The sequence below is a fragment of the Leptodactylus fuscus genome, chromosome 7 (genome assembly GCF_031893055.1).
Source record: "Leptodactylus fuscus isolate aLepFus1 chromosome 7, aLepFus1.hap2, whole genome shotgun sequence".
Classification (NCBI taxonomy): Eukaryota; Metazoa; Chordata; class Amphibia; order Anura; family Leptodactylidae; genus Leptodactylus; species Leptodactylus fuscus.
In genome coordinates this window covers 38,663,278-38,688,946 of record NC_134271.1, presented here as the reverse complement: position 1 = coordinate 38,688,946, position 25,669 = coordinate 38,663,278, and the positions used below count along the sequence as shown (strand labels likewise).

General features: G+C 43.7%; 1 protein-coding gene across 2 annotated transcripts in view; it reads right to left on the bottom strand.

Moving 5' to 3' along the window:
• SLC12A4 (solute carrier family 12 member 4) overlaps positions 1-25,669 on the bottom strand; it is a 154,068-nt gene that overhangs the window by 45,356 nt on the left and 83,043 nt on the right. The window contains exons 9-13 of one of the 2 annotated variants that reach the window (XM_075281778.1): positions 22,013-22,042; positions 21,878-21,931; positions 15,849-15,947; positions 4,494-4,551; positions 1,812-1,986 (exon numbers count right to left, since the gene is read on the bottom strand). In XM_075281778.1, coding sequence (XP_075137879.1) covers positions 1,812-1,986; positions 4,494-4,551; positions 15,849-15,947; positions 21,878-21,931; positions 22,013-22,042 — 416 coding nt within the window. Of the gene's footprint in view, positions 1-1,811; positions 1,987-4,493; positions 4,552-15,848; positions 15,948-21,877; positions 22,043-25,669 lie in introns of both variants that reach the window. The other variant, XM_075281777.1, reaches the window with a different exon arrangement.

Below are 25,669 nucleotides of genomic sequence, written 5' to 3'. Positions count from 1 at the left end.
GAAAAGAAAGAGGACCAAAGAACTGTCTAAGGATTGAGAAGCAAAATTGTGAGGAAGCTTGAGCAATCTCAAGGCTACAAGTCCATCTCCAAAGACCTAAATGTTCCTGTGTCTACCGTGCGCAGTGTCATCAAGAAGTTTAAAGCCTATGGCACTGTGGCTAACCTCCCTAGATGTGGACGGAAAAGAAAAATTGACGAGAGATTTCAACGTAAGATTGTGCGGACTAACATCCAAACAAGTTCAAGCTGCCCTGCAGTCTCTGAGGGTACAACAGTTTCAACCCGTACTATCTGTCGGTGTCTGAATGAAAAGGGACTGTATGGTAGGATACCCAGGAAGACCCCACTTCTTACCCAGAGACATAAAAAAGCCAGGCTGGAGTTTGCCAAAACTTACCTGAGAAGGAACAAAACGTTTTGGAAGAATGTTCTCGGTCCCTACAGTCAAACATGGCGGAGGTTCCCTGATGTTTTGGGGTTGCTTTGCTGCCTCTGGCACTGGAATGCTTGACCGTGTGCATGGCATTATGAAGTCTGAAGACTATCAACAAATGTTGCAGCATAATGTAGGGCCCAGTGTGAAAAAGCTGGTCTCCCTCAGAGGTCATGGGTCTTCCAGCAGGACAATGACCCAAAACACACTTCAAAAAGCATTAGAAAATGGTTTGAGAGAAAGCACTGGAGACTTCTAAAAGTGGCCAGCAATGAGTCCAGACCTGAATCCCATAGAACACCTGTGGAGAGATCTCAAAATGGCAGTTTGGAGAAGGCCCCCTTCAAATCTTAGGGACCTGGAGCAGTTTGCCAAAGAAGAATGGTCTAAAATTCCAGCAGAGCATTGTAATAAACTCATTGATGGTAACCGGAAGCGGTTGTTCGCAGTTATTTTGTCTAAAGGTTGTGCTATCAAGTGTTAGGCTGAGGGTGCCAATACTTTTGTCCGGCCCATTTTTGGAGTTGTGTGTGAAATGATCAATGATTTGACTTTTTTTTCATTTTTTTTTTATTGCAAGCAAAATAAATGAAGATATTAATACCAAAGAGTTCATGCTTGCAATCATTTTCTGGAAGAAAATGAGTATTATCTGACAGAATTGCAGGGGTGCCAATACTTTTGGCCAACACTGTATATAGTGTGTGTATGTATGTATGTATGATATAAAACCAGTCCATAATGTGATGGACAGTCAAAACAAGATCATGACTCATTACAGGACAGATGTGTGTGTGTGTATAGTGAGCCATGGCTGTAATGAGCTGAGCACCGTTTCATGCATTTTAATAATCAAACTTTTTTTCAAAGTGCAAAATTGTACTGGCATCTATAACACCAATCGTACATTACCTCCTTTGAGAACAAAATAAGCGGCCATGATTCTCTTTTTCTCAAATAAAAGGATATTTTTGTTGTAAATAGCCATTTTGAATGCTTAATTATGCCTGCACAGTAGCACTGTTATCTCACTAGAGATACCTCTTTCAAAATGTGGCCACCATACTGACAAGCTGACCCTGCAGATTTGATCTGGAGAATAAGCAAACCCTGAGCAACAAATGTCACATAAAAGCTTTTTTTTTTGTTGTTGCAGATTTTACTGCTGTTTTTGAGCCAAAGATAAGAGCACTTAAAAAATATATATATATACAGTATATATATATATATATATATATATATATATATATATATATATATATATACCCATTCAAGGAAAATATTTGTATAGCATATATCGATTATTTACAACAAATCAATAGATATACAGAAATACAGTTATGTAAGCAAATCAATTAATAATGCAAATCACTCACTCTGAGGAATGGAATTATATTGTCCTTGGCAATTGCTTGCAGTAATCGGGGTGCTCCAGTCAGACTTTGTAACCCGGCTCCACAAGTAGAAAAAAAAGATCCTATAACTATAACCCAAGGAGAAGGCCATGACAGGGTCCCTACCACTAGGTTTTTGTTTACTGCTTCACCATACCTATAAGAACAAAATAAATAAATATATATTAAAAAAAAAAAAAAAAAAAACTAGATAGTGTGTTAGACTAGATTGGTGTTTTGTTTGTCCAAATCCATTAAACCATTCCAAAAATATAAGCTCTTTTATTAACTGATGCCAACTAGGCAGTGGTACCACCTATTTGAGGGCGGGCCTACACCTGCGCGGGTTTGAAAAGTGAGCGCCTGTGAGCATTTTATACCTATCCGTGGCGAAACAGTTTTTTTCAACGAGACACAAAACGCTCACGAGAGCTCACTTTTAAAACTTATTCACTTGCATGAGTTTGAAAACTGACTGCCGGGTTTCCGTTCCCTGGCCAGTTTCTCGGGGTAGAAGACGGAAACCCAGTTGGATTGCCTAAAGCGCGCAAGAGTGCAAAAGCGATCAGATGATGCATAACTTCACAGTGGGCTTTTCCATCTCCTTGCACAGGTCTCTTGAATATGAGGTACTGGACATTACACTCACCGGCCACTTTATTAGGTACACCATGCTAGTAACGGGTTGTACCCCCTTTTGCCTTCAGAACTGCCTCAATTCTTCGTGGCATAGATTCAACAAGGTGCTGGAAGCATTCCTCAGAGATTTTGGTCCATATTGACATGATGGCATCACACAGTTGCCGCAGATTTGTCGGCTGCACATCCATGATGCGAATCTCCCGTTCCACCACATCCCAAAGATGCTCTATTGGATTGAGATCTGGTGACTGTGGAGGCCATTGGAGTACAGTGAACTCATTGTCATGTTCAAGAAACCAGTCTGAGATGATTCCAGCTTTATGACATGGCGCATTATCCTGCTGAAAGTAGCCATCAGATGTTGGGTACATTGTGGTCATAAAGGGATGGACATGGTCAGCAACAATACTCAGGTAGGCTTTGGCGTTGCAACGATGCTCAATTGGTACCAAGGGGCCCAAAGAGTGCCAAGAAAATATTCCCCACACCATGACACCACCACCACCAGCCTGAGCCGTTGATACAAGGCAGGATGGATCCATGCTTTCATGTTGTTGACGCCAAATTCTGACCCTACCATCCGAATGTCGCAGCAGAAATCGAGACTCATCAGACCAGGCAACGTTTTTCCAATCTTCAATTGTCCAATTTCGATGAGCTTGTGCAAATTGTAGCCTCAATTTCCTGTTCTTAGCTGAAAGGAGTGGCACCCGGTGTGGTCTTCTGCTGCTGTAGCCCATCTGCCTCAAAGTTCGATGTACTGTGCGTTCAGAGATGCTCTTCTGGCTACCTTGGTTGTAACGGGTGGCTATTTGAGTCACTGTTGCCTTTCTATCAGCTCAAACCAGTCTGGGAATTCTCCTCTGACCTCTGGCATCAACAACGCATTTCCGCCCACAGAACTGCCGCTCACTGGATGTTTTTTCTTTTTCGGACCATTCTCTGTAAACCCTAGAGATGGTTGTGCGTGGAAATCCCAGTAGATCAGCAGTTTCTGAAATACTCAGACCAGCCCTTCTGGCACCAACAACCATGCCACGTTCAAAGGCACTCAAATCACCTTTCTTCCCCATACTGATGCTCGGTTTGAACTGCAGGAGATTGTCTTGACCATGTCTACATGCCTAAATGCACTGAGTTGCCGCCATGTGATTGGCTGATTAGAAATTAAGTGTTAACGAGCAGTTGGACAGGTGTACCTAATAAAGTGGCCGGTGAGTGTATGCTTGACACAGAGGGCAGGTTGGTCTATCTGAAACTCCACATTAGCAGCACAGTTGTGGGCTGCTGACCTTTCTAATCTGCAGCAGACAGCCTAGGTTATCCCTAGGCATTAGCATAGGAGTACCTCCGTATACAGAGAATGGAGATGCTGACTGAACTGGACGCTGATGAATCCTCTAAGTTTGATGCTATCTGGTCCTCTCTTTCCCCTCCTTCTATGTTGCCTCTGTGTCTGTATGCCTGCTTGGCCTTCTGCATTCGTAGCTACACATCTCCCTGGTTAAATCTGCCTGTGGCAACCTCTCCTTTAACTTTGTTGTAGTAGCTACTCCCCAACTTGGGCTTTATGTGGTTTTCAGCATACTGCCTGGTTGTGACCTGGTTGCAATATGGTTGTACTGACTTTGTTTCTCCATAACGTTGCCCTATTATTTGCTTGATCATGCTGTTATTTATCTGTGTCCATTGGCCTCCTGGTCTGAGGCTCTCTCCTTTATTCTTATGCTTGAAAAACTAATAAAAACTCATTAAACATAATATACATATTTTTAAAAGCCTCTTCAAAAATGAATTGGTCCCCATAAGGTTACATTCACATATATGTTCCATCAGTATCAGATTTTTTTGTCCCTTAAGCTAGGTTCACAGAAGCATTTGTGTTTCTGTTCTTTAGGTCTGTGGTACAGTCTTATCTTGAAGCAGCAGTATTATAAGAATCCCAAGTTCACAGTGTAGCAAGGTTTAGCTAGAGGAATGCTATAAAATCAGATTTTTAAGAAAAAAAAAAGCACAACTTACTTGTCTCTTAAAACCACTCCCTCAACACATGCACCAAAAAGGATCACAGTGCTGAAATCTGAACATTAATGTTAAGTTAAATAGATTACATAGATGTAGATTACACAAAGCTTTAATTGTGCTGTAGTTGACTGTTTCCATCAATCCCACAAACTTCATACGGTGCAACAGAGAACATGCTCTTTTTTAAAAAAAAAATTTAAACCCAAAAGGAAGGTTTTTAAAGGAGGTGCCAGTATTTAGAATATGCAGACTGGGGTCTGGCCAGTGACCCCAGGCTGCCCTGAGCCCCCATTACCTGGTTGATCCTGCCAGGTAATGAGGATGTTAGGCTATGCGTGTGCATAGCCTGACTTTCATCTATAGGCTGCAAGACACGTACAGCCTGTGTCTTGCAGCCAAAAATAAAGGATCAGTGATGAAACCTTCACTGATCCAAGTGTCCTAATGGGACACATGAAATAGTAAAAATAATAAAGTGGAAAAAAAAAACCAATAAAAACAATGCATATTTGGTATTACGTCCGTAACAATCTATGCAATAAAACTGAAACAATATTTAATGTACACTGTGAACATCGGAAAAAAAGTACTGAACAAAAAGACACTGGAAGGAGTAATTTTTCGCCATCTAACCTTACAAAAGATGCTATAAAAAGTGATGAAAAAGTCATATGTACTCCAAAATAGTACCAATAAAAAGCAAAAGTTGTCCCGCAGAAAATAAGCGCTCAACCAACACCATTAGCCGAAAAATAAAAATGTTACGCCTCTCAAAAGATGGTGATGCAAAAAACATTGATTTATGTGTTTTTGTTCTGCAGAATTAGTATTGCATAAAAAAATAATATAAATGAGATATCACCGTAATCGTTCTGACCCACAGAATAAAGGTCACATGTTACTTATACTGCAAGCTGCATGGAGAAAATTTTAAAAGGTAAAATGCAATGATTAATACAATAAAATTCAATTAATCTAGCAAAAAAAGTTAATAAAATGTATTAATGGGCTGGAGGCATCCAAACATGGTGTCATTACAAAATGCATCTCATCCCGCAAACATCACCAGAAAAAGAAAGAAAATATAGCTTGTACAATGTGAAGACAAAAAAAAAAAAAAAAAAAAAAAAAAAATTTGCCAAATCATTAGAACACAACTGGCTGCAGCAGGAAGGGAATGTATAAGCTGTGTGAGCGAATATTGGGTACACAGCAGGGTGCTGATGTGAAGGAGGGATATGTGCTTTTAGAGTGCAGATTTAGATTGTTAGTTTTATGTATTGCATATCACATTTGCAGAGACCCTAAAATTGCCCCTACAAAATGGGGTCACTTCTTGGGGAATCCCAGTTTACTGGTACCTCCAGGGCTCTACAAAAACAACATGGCACCCAAAAAGTCCCTCTAAATCTGTACCCCAAAAGCTAAAAAGCACAGTGCTCCTCCCCTTCTGAGCCCTGCTGTGTGCAGCAGTTTACACCCATATATATAATTTTTTCCACTCGGGATGGCCCACTTAATAGTTTAAGGAGTGCAGGTCTCTGACAACACAAAGTGCGTGCAATGTATTGGGCACCGAAATAGCATATTTCTTTAAAAATTTCAATTTTCATTTTGTACATTAATTTTTGGGTAGTATTTTTAGGCTCAAAATGATAATACCCCTTGATACATTCCTTGATGGGTTTTTAAAGGGGCTCTATCATTGGGAAAAGTCATTTTTAACTAATCACATCCTTGCCTAGCCTTTAGAAATACTATTCCACACATACAGTGGGGCAAAAAAGTATTTAGTCAGTCACCAATAGTGCAAGTTCCACCACTTAAAAAGATGAGAGGCGTCTGTAATTTACATCATGAATAGACCTCAACTATGAGAGACAAAATGAGAAAACAAATCCAGAAAATCACATTGTCTGATTTTGTAAGAATTTTTTTGCAAATTATGGTGGAAAATAAGTATTTGGTCAGTAACAAAATTTCATCTCAATACTTTGTTATATATCCTTTGTTGGGAATGACAGAGGACAAATGTTTTCTGTAAGTCTTCACAAGGTTGGCACACACTGTTGTTGGTATGTTGGCCCATTCCTCCATGCAGATCTCCTCTAGAGCAGTGATGTTTTGGGGCTGTCGCTTGGCAACACGGACTTTCAACTCCCTCCAAAGGTTTTCTATAGGGTTGAGATCTGGAGACTGGCTAGGCCACTCCAGATCTCTTGCCTCCTGTTGCTGGGACATTGAGAGGGTCTCACTCACACGGACTGGAGGTATTGGTAGCAACGAATCACCCACCTCTGTATTTGAGGCCACCAAAGATTCCCTCTGGTTCCAGGGGTTAATCAAATTCACGTGGAAGATTTGAAAAGGCTTCCTTTTCTCCAGTTGGTGAACCTTATAGTTGACTGGCCCTACTTTTTCCACAATTTCATATGGGCCTTGCTCTCCACAGTAGGCACCAAAATAAGGACTCTGTCCCCTGGGTTAAACTCTTGGACTCTGGCAGAACGATTGTAAATTCTGCTATGGGCCTCCTGTGCTCTTTGCAGATGTTCTTTTACAATTGGCATGACTGTTGAAATACAGTCCTGTATTTGAGCTACATGCTCTATGACACTACGGTATGGGGAAGCCTCCGTTTCCCAGATTTCTTTGGCTATATCAAGTAAGCCCCTGGGGTGTCTACCACAGACTAATTCAAAAGGGGAAAAACCTGTAGACGCTTGTGGAACCTCTCTAATGAACGAACATCAGGTAAGGCAACAGGCAATACCAGTCACGACCAACTTTTTCTACCACCTTTTTAAGCATATAGCTTCTATAAGCATAAGCGTCTACAGGTATTGTTTCTCTGATTCATTCTCGCCTTGACTACTGTAACTGCTTACTAATCGGTCTTCCCCTCACTAAACTCTCCCCTCTACAATCTATTCTGAATGCAGCGGCCAGGCTCATCTATCAGGCTAGACACTACAGCGATGCCTCGGGTCTGTGCCAGTCGTTACATTGGCTGCCTATTCATTATAGAATAAAATATAAAGTTATCACCCTCATCCACAAGGCTCTTCATAATGCCGCACCTCCCTACATTTCCTCCCTCATCTCTGTCTACCGCCCACTCAATGAGCTAACACTTACATCCTCTATTAGCAGAACCTCCCACGCTCGTATACAAGACTTCTCCCGAGCTGCACCACTTCTCTGGAATGCTCTACCCCGGACAATCAGATTAACTCCCAATTTCTACAGTTTCAAACGCAAACTAAAGACACATCTTTTCAGACAAGCCTATCACAATTTGTAACGTAAACCCTTAACCCTCCTCTGTCCCCACTCCCACATTACCCCACATGATATGATGCCATCTCATGCTAACTTTATAGGTCCAAACTCCATCCACATGTTAAAGGACACGACTGTCGACGGTTCATAAAGTCTTATGTTTATGTAATGACAGTCACCTCTATTACAAAAGTGTCTGACCTCTGCATAAGCAATACCGCCCCTGCTAACTCTTGTGTCACCCCCTCTACCTCATAGATTGTAAGCTCTTGCGAGCAGGGCCCTCAGTCCCATTGTGTGAAATGATTTTCTTTGTAATGTATCTTTCTGTCTGTATTTGAACCCTACAAATTGTACAGCGCTGCGGAATATGTTGGCACTATAGAAATAATTTTTTTTTTATTGTTATTATTATTATTAAAGCGCTCCACTAACCCATCTGTCTGGGGGTGATACACAGAGGTCCGTATGTGGGTAATTTTAAACAGCTTGCATAGATCTTTCATAACCTTTGACATGAATGGTGTCCCTTGGTCAGTCAGTATCTCTTTAGGTATGCCTGTTCTTGAAAACATATAGAATAACTCACGGGCAATACTCAGGTTAGCCAGTAGCGTAATCTAAGACAACCAGATATATTGGTGATCTCTAGATGACTTGACTATTGGACCGACCAAGTCCAACTAATCCTTTCAAAAGGTACTTCAATGATGGGCAGGGGAAACAAGGGACTACAGAAATGTGGGACTGGGGCATGTACCTGACACGTAGGACAGGACGCACAGTAGTCCTTCACTTCCCTGTACACACCTTGCCAATAAAATCTTTGGAGAATCCTCTCCTGTGTTTTTTCTGCCCCTAGGTGTCCCCCAAGTACATGATTATGGGCCAAATCAAGTACCACATGGCGGTATGGCTTTGGTACAATTTCCCCATTACTTTTTGCAACCCGATACAAGAGGTCATTATTCATAGCAAAATGTGGGAATTGGTGGTCAGCATCAGGTTCCTGAGGCACATTGTTAATAACTGTCACATTATCACGAGCATTAGCAAGAGTGGAATCTCTTAACTGTGCAGTACCAAAATTTTCCCGTGAGACCTCTAATTCAGGTAAATTAGGCTCAGGGGATGGGGAAGAGGATTCATCTTCCTCTCCAGCTAGGACCTGTAATGGAAAGGGGTCACTCTCTTCATGCACTTTGGGTGTAGGCGGGGTTTCCACATTAGATTTTGTGGTTTTACCTTTTCCCCACAATCCCAGAACAACGTGAAGTCACGTCCCAACATCACATTATGCATAAAGTTTTTTTTACAACACCCGCTTCATAATAAACAGATCCTACTATAGTCTCTATTTTGATATTAGACACGGTGTTGTCCTTGGTATCGCCATGGATGCAAAGTACACTCATACGTTTCTTTGGAAAAAAGCCCCCAGCTATGAAGCTAGCATGCACCAGAGTGACTAGGCTACCAGAATCCAGCAACGCCTGGACAGGATAACCATTCACCACAATGTTACTGACCTGCGGCCCAGTCTCTAGTCCCGATGCCACAGCACAGGCAGGAACTGCAAATAATGATTGACGCTTACTAGTGTTACAGTCCATTGGCTCAGAGGTGAATGGGCGCTGGGAAGCAATATGTCCCCGCTCATGGCATCTCCAACACTGTACCAGCCCTGGTTTTTCCAGCAGAGTCCCTTCTTGGGCTGGTGGACTTCCTAGAAAACATATCTCAAGCTCTTTTCCCTCCGCTCTCAAATAAAGTCTTACCGGGAGGTGCCCTCCGCCGGGTGTTCTTTGGGGATGGTCACGCTGTACGGTCATCACAGTGTTCAGCCTCAGTCGCCAGGTACCTCTCCAGAAGCCTGACAAGCTGGTTGGCATCTTTGGAGTCTCCATGTCCAACCCAGCGCTGCAACGCAGGAGGAAGATCTCTTGAGAACCGGTCTAGGACCACCTTCTCCACCATCCATCTGTGCAGGGGTACAGGTGTCTGGTTCCAGCCACTTTTTCACCAGGTGAATCAGGTTGTACATCTGGGATCTGGCAGGCTTGTCCATTTGGTAGCTCCAGGTATGTACCTGCCGGGCATGGACAGCAGTGGTTACCCCCAGCCGAGCAAGAATTTCCACCTTTAGTTTATCATAGTCCTGGACATCTTGCTGGCAGAGGTCATAATAGGCCTTCTGGGGTTCACCGGTCAAACAGGGTGCAATGAAGTCTACCCAGTCAGCAGCTGGCAGTTTCTCCCATTCGGCCACTCTCTCAAACACAGTCAGGAAGGCCTCCACGCCATCATCTGGGGTCATCTTCTGCAAAGCTCTTTGCACAGCCTGCTTTTCATCTCTGTGCTCCACAGGTCTCTGCAGGCCAGTGACACCAGTCTCTTTGAGGAGCGCAATTTGCTCCATCAGCAAATGGTTGGTCTCCTGTTGCTGCACACTGAACTGCATGAGATGCTTCAGTATCTCCTCCATAGTCCAGGTTTGTATAGCGGCAGCAGCCTTTACCCAGGACATAAAGAAAAAAATTTCTCCAGCAAGGAGTGGACATGTCGTTGCCCCTAGCAACCACTGTACGCCGGCATCCTCCACCAATTGTCCGGGTCTGGGGTTGTTAGGTGGGGTGGCATAGACACACAAGTTCAGTTTCTTTAGTCCAAAGCAAAGGTAGAGTTTTATTTTCATTCAAAAAGGTAGTGCAGCAACAAAAGGAAACAATACAAAAATAAATACCTGCGCCGGCTAGGCTCTAACTAAACATAGAATAGCTTACCTCACCTATAATCAAAGAAATCAAAAGCCGGTTGAGTCATTCAGGACACAACTCCAAAAATATGACCTCTCTGTTTGGCACTCCAGCCATGCTCTGCCAAAGTCTGCTGGTGGAGCTGACTCCTTAAGCCTCCTTGACGATTAGACTCTCTGCAGCTGAGTCGCTGCCGGAACATCCCCAAAGTGTGGACTGGAGGGGGGGTAGAATGACAGGTCCCACTACCAACCTACCTGCCATTCCTAAAAATCCAGCCCAGTAACTGGAACTCTGAAATAACCCTCAGCAGACAATAGTTATCTGCTGAGAAATGTTCTTTCTGGAGTTTTCTCATCTCACCCACCTTAGTAGTCTGGGTGAGATGTACACCCCCTCCATTACCTGACCAGCCATCGGCTTACAGTGGTCATAATCTTCTCTATGAGTACATGGTGGGGCTAGAATGGAAAGAGCGCTAAAATTAGGATATTCACAAGGGGTTGAAGGAGAAAATGCATCACATACCTTGTACAATTTCTCTCAAACACAAAAATACCACATGTAAAGACTAAACTCCTCGCACTCTGTCTGACTCGCCTCAGTGAAGCCAGGGAGTGTCCTCAGAGCCTGCGGTCTGCTTGGCCTCAACGATCAGGCCTCCAGCAGACACTCTCCTCCACGCTGCAAAGGAGCTGCCTGGACTCTGACCTGCCATCCTGTTGGGCCTGGTGAGTGACTTACACTGGACTCGGTGTCTCTCTACTCTCCCTCCTTCCCCTGCACTCTGGACAGAAGCGGCACCCTGTCTGCATACCATAGGCTGTCCCGACAGCAGATCTCTCCGTGCATCTAGTTAAGCCGGGGGAGTGAGGACCCAGCAGATACTCTCCTCCACGCTGCCTGCACGCTGCATAGGAGCTGCCTGGATGCTAACCTACTACTATACCATCTGTCCCTGGTGAGTGATTTACAGCATTGATCCTTCTGCCCACCACATCACCCCTGACCTCCCCTCCAACTGAACTGTGCCATTATAGAGCTGTACATTACGTCGGTACTGAAACAACATGCCAATCTCTGACTACTGTGGGCCCTGGACTTTGGCCTAGATCCTAGCTCACCGAGACTGCTTATTTGAGCACACCTGTGGTCTGAAAAGATTCCCAGGTATAGTCTGGATTCACTCCTGTCCCAAAGGGCATTGGACCAGAACATCACTCCAGCAATACTGTGAGCACCCCACCCTATTATTTGAAACCCTACAAACCCCCCCCAGGGACATCTCTACTAAAGAACTAATTTTTACTGTAGGTTGCAGTGGGGTGAAGGCAGTGTCGAGCCCCTACTCCACCATCAGTGGGGGGCTCCTCGCCTTCCCCCACATGCTGCAGGGTGTGTGCTCTGCTGTGTGCCTCCTCTGCGTACCGAAAACACTTGTTAGCTCAGAAACTGTTGTCTCCTCTAAACCTTGGAACCCGCTTTTTGTGTTCCTGGATAACCCTCCCTGGCGAGAATTACCCGGCTAGCAGAGACCTTGACACATTTATGTAATACCCGAATACCGGGTTTGACTATGGAACTGTGTGACCGCCCCATGTAAGACCTGGTGAAACCGCGAGTGCACCTCCATTACCATCTACAGTAATTTCTCACCATGACATAACCAGAAGATGCCCTAACTGCTCCCGCCCGCACCTCAAGCCGCTCTCTCACTCACTCACCATCCATCTTTAGCTACCTCTCCCGCAGCGGGACCCCAGCCGTAACATCTCACACTAAAGACATGGCACCCCTGTCCCCAACACTGCGCCAGTCACAACCGCCTCCCTCAGTGTCTACCATCACCCATGGACCTGGCATACAACCCTCAGATTCAGCCCCACCACAGTGCCCGGCAGCCCACATAGCTCCTGCAGACTTTCAACTACTCCGGGACCTTATTTAAGCTCTTCCTACCAAACAAGACTTGGATGATGTAGTTTCCCAACTAGAGCAATCCCAGGCTCAGGCCCTTGATGCTGTCAAATCTGATGTGTCTCAGATTACCACCAGAGCTGACAGTGCAGATCAAACACTGCTCTCCTTGGAGCAACGCCTTTCTGCTGTGGAGAGGAATCAATCTCACTCTGAGGTCCACCTCCAGAATATTGCCTTACTCCTGGATGACCAAGAAAATCGTGGTCGCAGAAACAATATTCGCCTACATGGCGTTCTGGAGAAGGGCCCTCAGGACGACCTGGTTGCCAGAATCAAAACAATCTTCAATGTCGTGACTCAACACCCCCTGGAGGCTACCTTCGTGATAGACCGGGTGCATAGAGTCCAGCGTTCTGGCCCAATTGACCCGGCTAACCCTAGATACGTCCTGTGCAGGCTTCATTACTTTACAGATAAGGAACAAATCCTTAGGCACGCATGGGCTATGGGCCCAGTGCCCTTTGAAGACACCTCAGTAAAGCTCTACCCTGATGTCTCGACACGCATGTTAGCCATGCGCCATGCCCTCCAACCGGTGCTTGCTCTCATCAAGGATAGAGGTGGATCCTATAGATGGGGTCACCCTTTTTATCTGATTGCCCGTGTTGGTTCACCCTCAGTGGTTGTCCGCACCCTGATGGACCTGCCTGATTTATTCACCTCACTGGATGTGGCCCCTATATCTATTCCGAACTGGCTTGCCTTGGACCCTTCCCTAAACTCCTCTACTGGCCTTTCCTCCCACTCTCACTCACTCCTCAGAGGGGTTAAGAGGGACCTTCACTCCCACCAACTCGTGGATTCCAGGAGACTGCTCCACCCCTCGGACAGAGATTACTCTTACTACTCCCTGGTTCATAATCGCTATTCCCGCATCGATTAATTCTTTATCTGTCACCAACACCTCCATTCTTTGATGTCTGCGGAGATTGACAGTATTACCTTTTCTGACCACGCTCTGGTTACTTTATCGGTGTCCTTGTCCTCTCCTACTCCCTTTTAGCGTCAATGGAAGCTTAGCACGTCACTATTTGATGACACAACTATCTTGGCCGACATCAAGGCCCGCTTGGAGGAGTTTTTCGTGAGAGAGGAGACATCAGGGGTCGACCCCCCCTCAACGGTGTGGGAGGCCCACAAGTGTGTGATCCGGGGCATTCTGATGCAGCATGGCTCCCGCTTGAAAAAAAGAACGCCGAGCTCACATTGACTCCCTGCTCCAGCGGATCTGCTCTTTGGAGCTCCTCCTCAAGCAACAAGTCACTCCCGATTTTTACTCCTAGCTTGCCAGCGCCCGGGAAGAACTAAGTACACACGCCACAGACAGGGCTAAGGGGGCCCTAGCTAAATGCAGATGACACTTCTACGAGTTTGGCAACAAGAGTGGACGCTCCCTAGCTAGGGCCCTATGTGCCCAACAATTCTCTACTTATGTCCCCTGTATCCATTCCACTTAAGGTACTCAAGTACAACTGCCCCTTAATGTTGCGGCCACTTTTCGGGACTACTACACCTCCTTGTACTCAGTTGAATCTGGTCCCCCCCCCCCCACACTGTCCCTGATATGGTGTTTTGCGATCGCCTTCGCTCTTATCTCTCCTCATCAAGTCTCCTGTCACTGTCCCCAGAAGACTTGGAAAACTTAGAATCTCCCATCGTTGAAGAGGAGATATCCTTAGCAATCTCCAACATGGCCACGGGTAAGACTCCAGGCCCAGATGGCATTACTCTGGTCTACTAAAAGAAACTCGGCCCTGAACTCCGACCCTGACTGATGAAAGTCTTCAACTCTCTCACCGATGGTTCGGCCCTTTGTTGGGACTCCCTGCAGGCGCACATTGGAAGGTCCTGGACCTTCTATAGATGGAGTCTGAGGCTTCCCTCTCTTCAACATCACGCCCACCTGGACCTGAGGAGTTTTGACATCTTCTCCACGGTAAAAGCGGTTCTCGGCGTCTCCCGCGCATGCGCCGAGTGGAGAAGCCGCGCATGCGCAGAGAGGAGGAGCCGCCGGCGCCGAGAACACCGCCGACAGGAAGCCTCCGAGCTGGCACAGGAGGGGGGAACAGGTAGGACTGTTCCCACAGAAAAGTAAAAAGACACAAGGAGGTAAGGGAAAACTCCTTCCACCTGTCCTGCACACAGGACAGAAAAAAACACAAGGGGAGGAGGTTCCTCTTACCTTCTTATAGGGGTGGGGGGGTCAGTGTTGAATTTATTAATTAATTAAAATTCCACCTGTCCTAAACCACGCACAGGGGTAGGGGTCCCCTGACGAAACCTGTCAAGTACAGGTGAAATGTGCGTCGGGTCCCTTTACTGTTGGTATGTATGGAGGCTAATCTTGGATCATCTTATGTGGGCAGTCTCATAGCTATCTGTGGGTTATTACACTGATTATTTGTTGTTTTCATTTACAACACTTTATTATTTGACACTTTCAGTTTTAGCTATGGTTGAGACCTTTGTACTATGATATTAGTGTTGCCATCCAGTGTACATTCCATGGCTGACAAGTTGGTATTTGTAGCATTGTCTACCCCTATATGATTTTGTTTTATGTTTGTTTATATATTTTGTATGTATATATGTTGCTACACCTTTTTAGGAGCACTCAATAAAAGTTAATTTTTATTCATATATTTTGTGTGGCTGGTTCACTTTGTTGCTATGGTCATTTACCCACACATAATTTGTTATATTTGCCTCTATTGTTTACTACAGAAATGAATTCCATAAAGCAAAAAAAATTGAAAAAATTGCATAAAGGAAACCTCTTCTGGAATCCAATCCACTATTCGTCCTCACATGAAAGTGTGAAACAGAAATATCCTGGACACTGCATATTTGCCGCTAATTAAGATTCCTCTTCATAAAAACGAGCTCATGAAGAAAAAAAATAAAATAAAAATTGTTTTATAAAGCAAAAGCCTACCATTTGTATGCACTTAATAGTAGGGCCTCTAGAGAAAATGTTGACGACAAATTAGCGGGGGGTTCAGCCCTCCAGCGATCTTTATCTATAATTTGTAGGAAATTAAAATGGAAAGTACTATTTTACTTAGTACCCATGTAGATCCACCAGCAGAGAAAATGAATCATTACACATTGCCATTTAAATCTCGGTAAGGCAGGACAGATCCTCCAGAGAAAGACAAGTCTTTGTAGCCACTTTCTACACTGACAAATAAACAAGTGCCTTCAAAAGGACCCCTTTACTCTTTTATGATTTATAAGAATGGATTTATTAAACAGGACAGCATTGTAACTCAGAGTTTACAGTTATTCAAAGTTCTTTTGTGACATACTGTGTGAAAAATTCTCAAAAGGATACAGATCAGCGAGGTAGTAACTATGGCCAAAATGGTGCCAACAGGAATTGACTTCTGAGCATCTCGAAGGTCCCCAGATCGATTACTTCCAGCCATAATACCTGTAAAAGTCAGAAAAAAATTCAACTGGCATGAAAGCACCAGAAAATAACTATACCTGTGGCGAGTAAAGTACCAAAGTGGTCAGTATATTTATGTCCATCAAAAACATTTCAAAAGATCTCTATGTTTCTCCTAAAGGGTTATTCCTATCTTGGCAAACAATGCTGAGAGGAGAAAAACTGGTTGCTAATCCCGACCACAAGAGTCAGAGACAGCCGAGCTGTTATTTCATTTTCGTTTTTCCCTCTACCCATTCTAAGAGCCATATTTTTTCAATTTTCAGGTCACATAGTCACATGAAGACTTATTGTTTGCGGGACAAAAGACACCATTTAATATCCTGTACAATGTACTGGGAAGCTGGAAAAACATCCTGAATGAGGTGAAATTAGTTTGCCTTTTCACCAGTTTTTTATGGGCTTAATTTATACGGCATTTACTATGCAGTAAAAATCACTTTACCTATATTCTTCAGCAATACCAAATTTCTATAGTATTTGCAATGTTTTTATGCAATTAAAAAATCTGTGTGTCACCATGATCTGACACCTGTAACATTTCTATATATGTGTATGGAGCTGGGTATGGCATATTATTATGCAGGACAAGACAACGTTTTTATTGATACCATTTTGGGGAAGTTCTGATAGTTTTATCTCTTTTTTATCCCATTTTTTAAAGGTGGCGCAGTGTTGAAAAATTTGGCCATTTAGATTTTTTTGGAGCGCTGGGAAACACCTTAAATGGTTATGTTTATTACTATTTGTTTATTTTTATATGTGATATAGAGAAAGGGGGGTGGTTTGAACTTGCTTTCAAAAACTTTTTTTTCTTTATCTTTTACTTTTTTACTTTCAGACCCCATAGGAAACTTGAACTCTAGGGGGTCTGATCATTCATACTATTCACTGCAATACTGATATATTGCAGTGAATAGTAAAGTACATTGCCTTCTATTACTTGTTGCCTCTGGCAGCGTGTAATAGAAGGGATATAGTGACAAGCCTGGGAACCTTCAATAGGCACCCATTTGTCATTGATTGGTGTCGGCACCATTCGCAGCTGTTAGCTGTGAGTGCAGGCTGTATTTTTTTTCACCCTCCCCAGATTATTTTAAAAATAACTGTTTAACCCAGACAAACTCTTAAAAGATTTTTTTTTTTTTAGTAAATGTAGATTGTGAGCCCCACATAGAGCTCACAATGTACATTTTTTCCCTATCAGTATGTCTTTTTTGGAATATGGGATGGAAATCCATGCAAACACGGGGAGAACATACAAACTCCTTGCAGATGGTTTTTTGCCCTTGGCGGGATTTGAACACCAGGACTCAGCGCTGCAAGGCTGCAGTGCTAACCACTGAGCCACCATGTGGCCCCCATCAACTCTTTAAAGATTTTTGACACAGTGTAGGTAATGCGGTATTCACATCTGGGACATTTTTGGCAGACCTACAGTAAATGTCATGAATGTCGGTTAGATACAGATCTTACCTCTGGCACCCTGATCCCGTTTGCAGTGCAGAAGAATGCACACACAGACATTTCAACATATCGTATTGGCGATTTTGAGAATATCAGCTCCTTTCTGCTCAGCTATTGCCAGAAGTGAATGTACAGGGTCACTCATTCACTGCAGCCATGAGACTGTCAGTCTAAGATGGATGCAGACCCCAGAGGTGGAACACACGTCTATCAGACATTTATGGCACATTTTGAGAAAATGTCATAAACAGACATGTCAGGTCACCCAAGTTTCATGGTTTAAAGGCTTCCTCACCTGGGTAATATCTACTTTTACCAGACATATGAGAAATCATACAGATGTAGCAGAATTAACCCAAACTTCTTCAACTGATTTCATTGCTGGTCTGTCCCCACATGAAGGCGAATGAAGGTGTAACTGATAGTGGCTGTGTAACATTCCTACCTTTGTATCCAAAGCAGTGGTGCAGACCGGACCGGAAAGAGCTCAGGTTAGATGGATCCAAACGTAAATACGATGATATGAACCAAGGTGGGCTTATTTGACCCAAGAACAGTGACAAGCGATAATACAATACTATAATGGCTTTGGTAGTAGTGGTATTGATGCAGCCCCGTTGGTATCTTTCCTGAGGCTAACTGCTGGTTAAAAACTGATGCCTTCACAAGCCCAAAGTGTTAGTAAGTCTAGTCACACAGCTATGAAGCACTAAAATGGCTGCAGAAAGTGACATGGACCAAGGCTGCCTAAAACCACGCCCAAAGAAAAAAAACTTTAAAGGGATTGTCCCATCTCAAGGATCCTATCTATACTGGTAGCTTATGTAATTTGAAGCCTTTTCATAAATATATTGCTTTAGAAATTCTTCTTTTTTGCCTGCTATGTGACCTTATTCCTCCCATTGTTTACACAGCGTTGCTATAACCACAGTCCTGGGAGATAGGACAAGGGACATCACTCACTCAGTGCCGATAGGACAATCCATTCAGTTAATTCAGCAGAAAAAAAGAATCTTTAGGTCTGGGGACAAAAATGGCCTGGGGGGGGGGGGGTGCAAAAACAGTTGAGATAACTGATCAGAGAGGGGAAAGCCAACTACAGGCAGGAGATGGAACTAAAGATGGGGGAAGGTAGGGTCTCCAACGTGTGGGATAGCCTTAAGGTAATATCCAGACACAAACAAAAGGCAGATCCCCAGACAGAAGGCGACAGGAAGTGGCTCAACGAGCTAAATCTATTCTTCAATAGATTTGACTCCAAACCAACTCTCCCTTCACCAGCATGTCATTCAACCCCCCCTCCCCTCACACACCAAGAGCCAACCCCCACCGACTTGTAGTCAATTGCAATCTGGCTATCTGATCCTCAAGGAGTCTCAAGTGTGTAGGGAAATCGAGAAGATTAAAGCAGACAAGGCTGGAGGATCCGATGGTTTAAGCGCAAGAGTTCTTAAAATGTGCGGAGACCAGCTGTGTGGTATTATTACGCACATGTACAATATGAGTCTAAACCTGGGAGTGGTACCTCAACTGTGGAAAACATCTTGTGTGGTACGAGTCCCAAAGAAACCCAACCCGATGGCCTACAATGACTATCGACCTGAAGCGTTGAAATCCCACCTGATGAAGGTCCTAGAGAGACTGGTCCTGACACACCTACACCCTCTAGTGTGCGCCGCTCTGGACCCCCTCCAGTTTGCCTATCGGCCTGGCATTGAGGTGAATGACACCATCATCCACCTTCTTCACAGAGCTCTCTCTCACCTGGAGAAACCCAGGAACACTGTGAGAATAATGTTCTTTGATTTCTCCAGGGCGTTCAACACCATTCAGCCAGTGATATTAAGGGAGAAGCTGAACCTTGGTGGAGTGGACCATCACCTGTCCAACTGGATATTAGACTACCTCACAAACCGCCCTCAGTATGTGAGAGCCTGGGACTGTGTGTCTGAAACTGTGATCTGTAGTATGGGGGCACCGCAAGGTACAGTTCTTGCCACATTTCTCTTCACACTGTACACTGCTGACTTTAGGTACAACTCATCCAGCTGAGGTGGTTTTGCTGGCACCATTCAACAAGATCCCAGTTTAAGTTTCTGTATTCCCTATCGTCACCATCAGTGATGAGGCCTACTATTGCAGAGTCATCGGAGTACTTCATTTTTTTTTTTTCAATGTAGATTGTAAGCCCCACAATGTACATTTTTCCCTATCAGTATGTCTTTGGAATATGGGATGGAAATCCATGCAAACATGGGGAGAACATACAAATTCCTTACAGATGGTTCATTGGAGTACTTCTGTTAGTAAGGCAGCATTCACACTGAGTAACGCTGGCGTTTTTTGTGCTTATTTTGGCACGTAGCGCCGCGTAAACGTCGCGTTTACGCCACACAACGCCACCACAAAATAGCGCAGTGCAAACGCGGTGTAAACGCGGTGCTACGTGCCAAAATAAGCACAAAAAACGCCAGCGTTACTCAGTGTGAATGCTGCCTTACTAACAGAAGTACTCCAATGAACCATCTGTAAGGAATTTGTATGTTCTCCCCATGTTTGCATGGATTTCCATCCCATATTCCAAAGACATACTGATAGGGAAAAATGTACATTGTGGGGCTTACAATCTACATTGAAAAAAAAAAAATGAAGTACTCCGATGACTCTGCAATAGTAGGCCTCATCACTGATGGTGACGATAGGGAATACAGAAACTTAAACTGGGATCTTGTTGAATGGTGCCAGCAAAACCACCTCAGGATTAATGCTGGGAAGACCAAGGAGATGGTGGTGGACTTTAGTAAACAGAGAAGCGCTCCGATCCCGGTGAAGATCCAAGGGACATGCATTGAGATAGTCAAGACCTATAAGTACCTGGGTGTGCACCTCAATAGTAAACTAGACTGGGCTGATCACCTGGAGGCGCTGCACAGAAAGGGTCACAGTAGGCTCTACCTGCTCAAAAGGCTGAGGGCCTTTGGAATCCAGGGGCCACTTCTTAGGTCCTTCTTCAACTCTGTGGTTGCTTCAGCCATCTTTTTCGGTGTGGCCTGCTGGGGGAGCAGTATATCAACCAGGGACAGAAATAGACTTGACAGGCTGATCAGAAGGGCCAGCTCTGTCCTGGGGAGCCCCCTGGACCCATTAAAGGTGGTGGGTGACAGAAGGATACTGTCTGTGGTGAGCTCTATGCAGGAGAACAAATCCCACTCCATGTATGAAACCTTGATGGCACTTGGCAGCACTGTCAGTGACCAACTGCTTCACCCCAAGTGTGAGAAGGAGCGTTATCGCAAGTCCTTCCTTCCAACCGCGATCAGGCTACATAATCTACATCAGACCAAGCGAAGATCACTCCACACAGAAAACTAAATGATTCTTAAGTCTACCTTCTTTCTTTCTTCTCTTCCTTAGCTGCTATGGACTCCTAGTATATCTTCTCTTCTCAGCATATGTGTGTCTACTTCCGTAATATATTACTGTGTATTATCCTGTATCTGTATTACTATGCTGCTGTAACATACTGAAATTTCCCTACTGTGGGACTATTAAAGGATTATCTTATCTTAGGCTCACAGCTGTCATGGCAACCGATCACCACCATCCTGTGGCATTCCACAGAGCAGAGATTGAACAAAGATGGTGGCACCTAAAGTTTTAACAGCTGCGATTGGTGTCCGAACCAACTGTACGTAACTGTTAGCAGCATTGTACAGCTGGCATCTACAGTGAATGGAGAAAGCTCTGCTCCTGAGCCCTCTCTATACATCAGTATTACTCTAGCACGTATCCACCTTGGCAAAAGTGAAGCCCTGTTACTCTAGCATGTCTCCACCTTGACAAAAATGTATCCACGTTAAAGTATCATCTACTTAAATAAAGATTAGCCATTTATGATGTTTACAAAACGGTACATTACTTGTGTTTTGACAATTTAATGGTGTTTACATAACATAATAATTAACAGTTGAACAACAGAACCTCAGATTGTAAGTACAATATTGTTTTTGTGGCTTATACAGTTTTGTGAATCAGCTGAAATGGCGTTACAAGATCCTAGTATGATCAAGCTTTGTGCTCATCGCTAAAGATAATATGATTCCAGTTTGTAGCAGTCCAGGTTCACTTTCACAATACGACTTGAAACAAGGACAATGGCTGCCTGTTAATGGCAGGATACATATTGGAAACCATAGCACAAGATTCCCTTCTGCTAAATGCTTGGAAAAAGTAAGGGTAGAGAATATTGAACATAGCATCTGAGAGGTTAAACCTCCAGATGACGAACCTTACTGGCAGATGTCTCAGAAGGCATTTGCTGGATATGGTGTCATCTCAGTTCCTAAGCTGAGGTCACGTTTTAAGATCTAATATTTGCCCTTTCACAAACAGGAATGGGTTAAAATAAGCATTTATATTGATTATTTAAGATCAAAACATATTACCTGTCACAGATGGGAAAAAAATGCCAACAAGAACTGTAAATGAAGTTGTGATGTCTGCCAAAACATACAGATGAAGTTTACTCTTAGATCCCAGAACTTCTGATGAATGGATGTTTGATTTTTCAAGGATGTCACCTTTGTCGAGGTAAGTGCTCCACAAGTTATCTGTAAATTGCAATAAAAGTAGAGCATAGTAAAAGAACTATCAAATCAGGGAAATTAAAAAAAAAAAAGTCCCAGAGTTATCTCAACAAGCATCAGCGAGCATAAATAATGATGCGGCTTTAAAGAGGACCTTTTATGGTTTGGGGCACAGGCGGTTTTATATACCGCTGGAAAGCCAACAGTGTGCTGAATTCAGCGCACTGTCAGCTTTCACGATCCGTGCCCAGGGTGAAGAGCAATCAGTGCCGGTACCGTAGCTCTTCACAGTTATAAGGGCATTCCTGACAGTCTGAATTCAGCGCACAGTCTGCTTTCCAGCGGTATATAAAACCGCCTGTGCCCCAAACCATGAAAGGTTCTCTTTAACCAAATATACAAAATTGACTTTTTGTCTGCCAAATCTTTTACCATTTCTCCATTGCTTATTACTTTTGGAATACTTTTGAAAATTTTTATACTCCTATAAGTGAAACTCCCGCCTAAGACAATTATAAAAAATGCACAGAATCAGCTGTGAAAGTCTGCTAAATATAATTGTACCAACAGAATTGAGATTCCCACTCCCTGAGTAACCTAGCGAAGTGGCTGCGGCATCCAGGTGAATAAATGGAAAGGTACAATATTCATGTGAGCAGCACTCTCCTTAGCTTGCAGATGGGTATACTTATTCCACCGGTGGCTGACCAGAACCCACCAATTTAAATAGAAGCTTATTTTAAAGCGATTCTATCATTGGTGTCAGTGGTTTTGAGATAAAGACATTCCTGCATAACCTTTAAAAAGGCTATTATACTACTACCTTCTTTTTTTCAAGTCTTCCCGCCATTCAGTTGTAATCCTGGTAAATTACTTTAAGTAAATGATCCCACCGAGCACCTTGGGCGTTCCCCAGGGCCTCTGAGCACCCCCCCCCCCCCCTCATGACATACCTTTATTCATGTCCCTCCATTGGTTGGGCTCCATCTGCCTTCCTCCTCCCTAGATGTTCTTCCCATCAGATCGCGCTGCTGCATTTGAATTCTCGCACATGTGCAGTTCCACTCCGTTCAGAGCGGTTCTCAGCATGTCCGAGAATTCAAATGGAGATGCAGATAGAACACAAGCATTGGAGGGGCGTGAATAAAGATATGATGTGGGGGGAAAAGGGGGTGCTTGGAGGCCCTGAGTGCTCGGTGGTCTCATTTACATAAAGTAATTAACCAAGATTACAACAGAATGGCAGGGAGAATCGAAAAAAAAGAAGGTAGTAGTAGAATAGCCTTTTTAAAGGCTATCCAGGAATGTCTTTATCTCAAAACCACTGACACCAATGATCGAATCGCTTTAAAGGATAGAGAGCACTCCAGGTAGTTGAGGTTGCTTGTTACTTTTATTTTGTTCCATGTTATACCAATATATCAAAAACAGGGTATAGATATTATAAGAGCAAAGCGCCGAGAGCAACGTTTCAGGCTGTGGGAGGCCTTCCTCAGGCTTTTAGAATCTGAATAAGAAGAGATGATGGCTGTCACATAGCCAGCACAAACATATTTCTCGTTGGGCCCAGGATAACTGATCCTGATAAGGAATCCAAGGATGGGGGAGATTTATATCTTCCCTTAGCAATCTCTGGACAGCAGTGGTACTTACACCTTACACATACTTCTGCAGTGCTGGTAGAAAGCAACAAGCTTCCATTGCTTGACACAGTATACAAATTGTTTGGGACCCAGTTATATTTAAATGGTATTAGATTTATTTTTGCTTGTAGGCCTAAAGGTTTTTTGCTTCCCGAATACAGTATTGATTGCTTATTATAGTTTGCCTAATGCAAATTTGTCAAAACATTTAAATTCCTTCCAAGAAATTCATGGTGTGTTTTTTTTTTTTTTTTTTTTTTCTTCCTTTTTAAGCACTGTAAAAGATTAAAATAAAGCATTTTAAACATTTGAACAGAGATTAAGCGGAAAGTCTCTGTTGGCATTCTGCCCACACGTAAGTACGTGCGTGATGCTCTATTTGAATGGAGCATTACTACTTAGCCCTTTTTTGGATGTATCTATTACATCTAAGCCAAGGGAACACTGTAAATGAATGGAAACTCTCCACTGGATCCAAGCTAAACAGTAAGGAAAGTGTGGAGAGTTTGTTAATTAAAGCCTCTACATGAAATACCAAGAGAATTATGGGAATGGGTGGACTGAAGTACAATGACAGATTAACAAATTTGGGATTATTTAATTCAGAAAAAAAGGCGGAGAGCTCTAATAACAATGTACAAATACATGAAGGGATGACAAAGACCATTGTAATGATCTTTTACTCAAACCAGTGACAAGGTGACATCCTCTACGTCTAGAGGAGAAAACCTTCTTAACCCTTTCGCTGCCAGGCATGTACACTGTACGTGCTCCCAAGGTGGCACTTCAGTAGCGGAGGACGTAGTTAGTATGTCCTCCCTACTAATGCCGATATCTCTGGACTGCATCAACATATCTTGATGCTTTAAAATGCATTTTAAAGAAGAGACTCTCATCTTTAAAATGATACCAGGGACTTGATGATTTTACTTACAGTCTTGGAGCCATTCACTGTTGAAAACACTATTTGGCATTGAGATCCAACTGCAGATCTCAATTCCCGAAAGCGTTTCAATAGTGAATTGCTCCAAAACTGTACAACCAATCATCGAGTTCTTGATATCATTTTAAAGATGAGATTCTCCTCTTTAAAATGCAATTGAAAGCATCAAGATATGTTGATGCAGTCCAAAGATATAGAGCTCCAAAATGTCCCCCCCCTCCTGTCTAAGCAAGCAATTTGCAACCTAACAAGAAAGGAAGAGGGACACGGAGCAGTGCAGCAGAGAGAGAGAGAGAGAGAGAAACGATCTGACTCTCTGCATAACTTGTATGTGACAGCAGGAGGGGGGTGGCAGGGACTCTATTGTCCCTATTAACCCTTCTCCTGCCAATCAGAGCGTATACTATACATTTGTCTCTGATTGTCACATACAGTTATAATGTAATTCCCCCCTGAGCTTCACTAGTGGGGTATTCTTATGTTATACCTCCTGAACATAACGTTTACCATCGTCCAGGTCGCAGAGCCAAAAAAAAAAGTCGCACCAAACACTTACACAACATATACATAAAGTCGCAAATAAAGTTTACATTTCACCCAATCCCTGTCCTGTCTATACCTGAGCTTTCTACAGTAAAATACTGTACGTCTCTAGTGATGTCCGTTACACACTAAAACAGGGGTAGGCAACCTTTTCTGTTCGGCGTGCCGATTTAGGGTGCATGCACACTGAGTAACGCCGGGCGTGTATGAGAGCCGTACACGCCGGCATTACAGCAGACTGCCGAACACTTCCCATTCACTTCAATGGGAGCGCTCGTAACAGCGGCGTTTACGAGCGCTCCCATTGAAGTGAATGGGAAGTGTTCGGCAGCCCTGCTGTAACGCCGGCGTGTACGGCTCTCATACACGCCCGGCGTTACGTAGTGTGCATGCACCCTTAAATTAAAAAATCAAAGATGAGGTCCTCGGAGTGCTGGGCAATAATTGTAAAGCTGACGACACCTACACTAAAGTCATATAGCACATGGGTGCTGTCATACTGTGATCCAAGCCACATGCGCT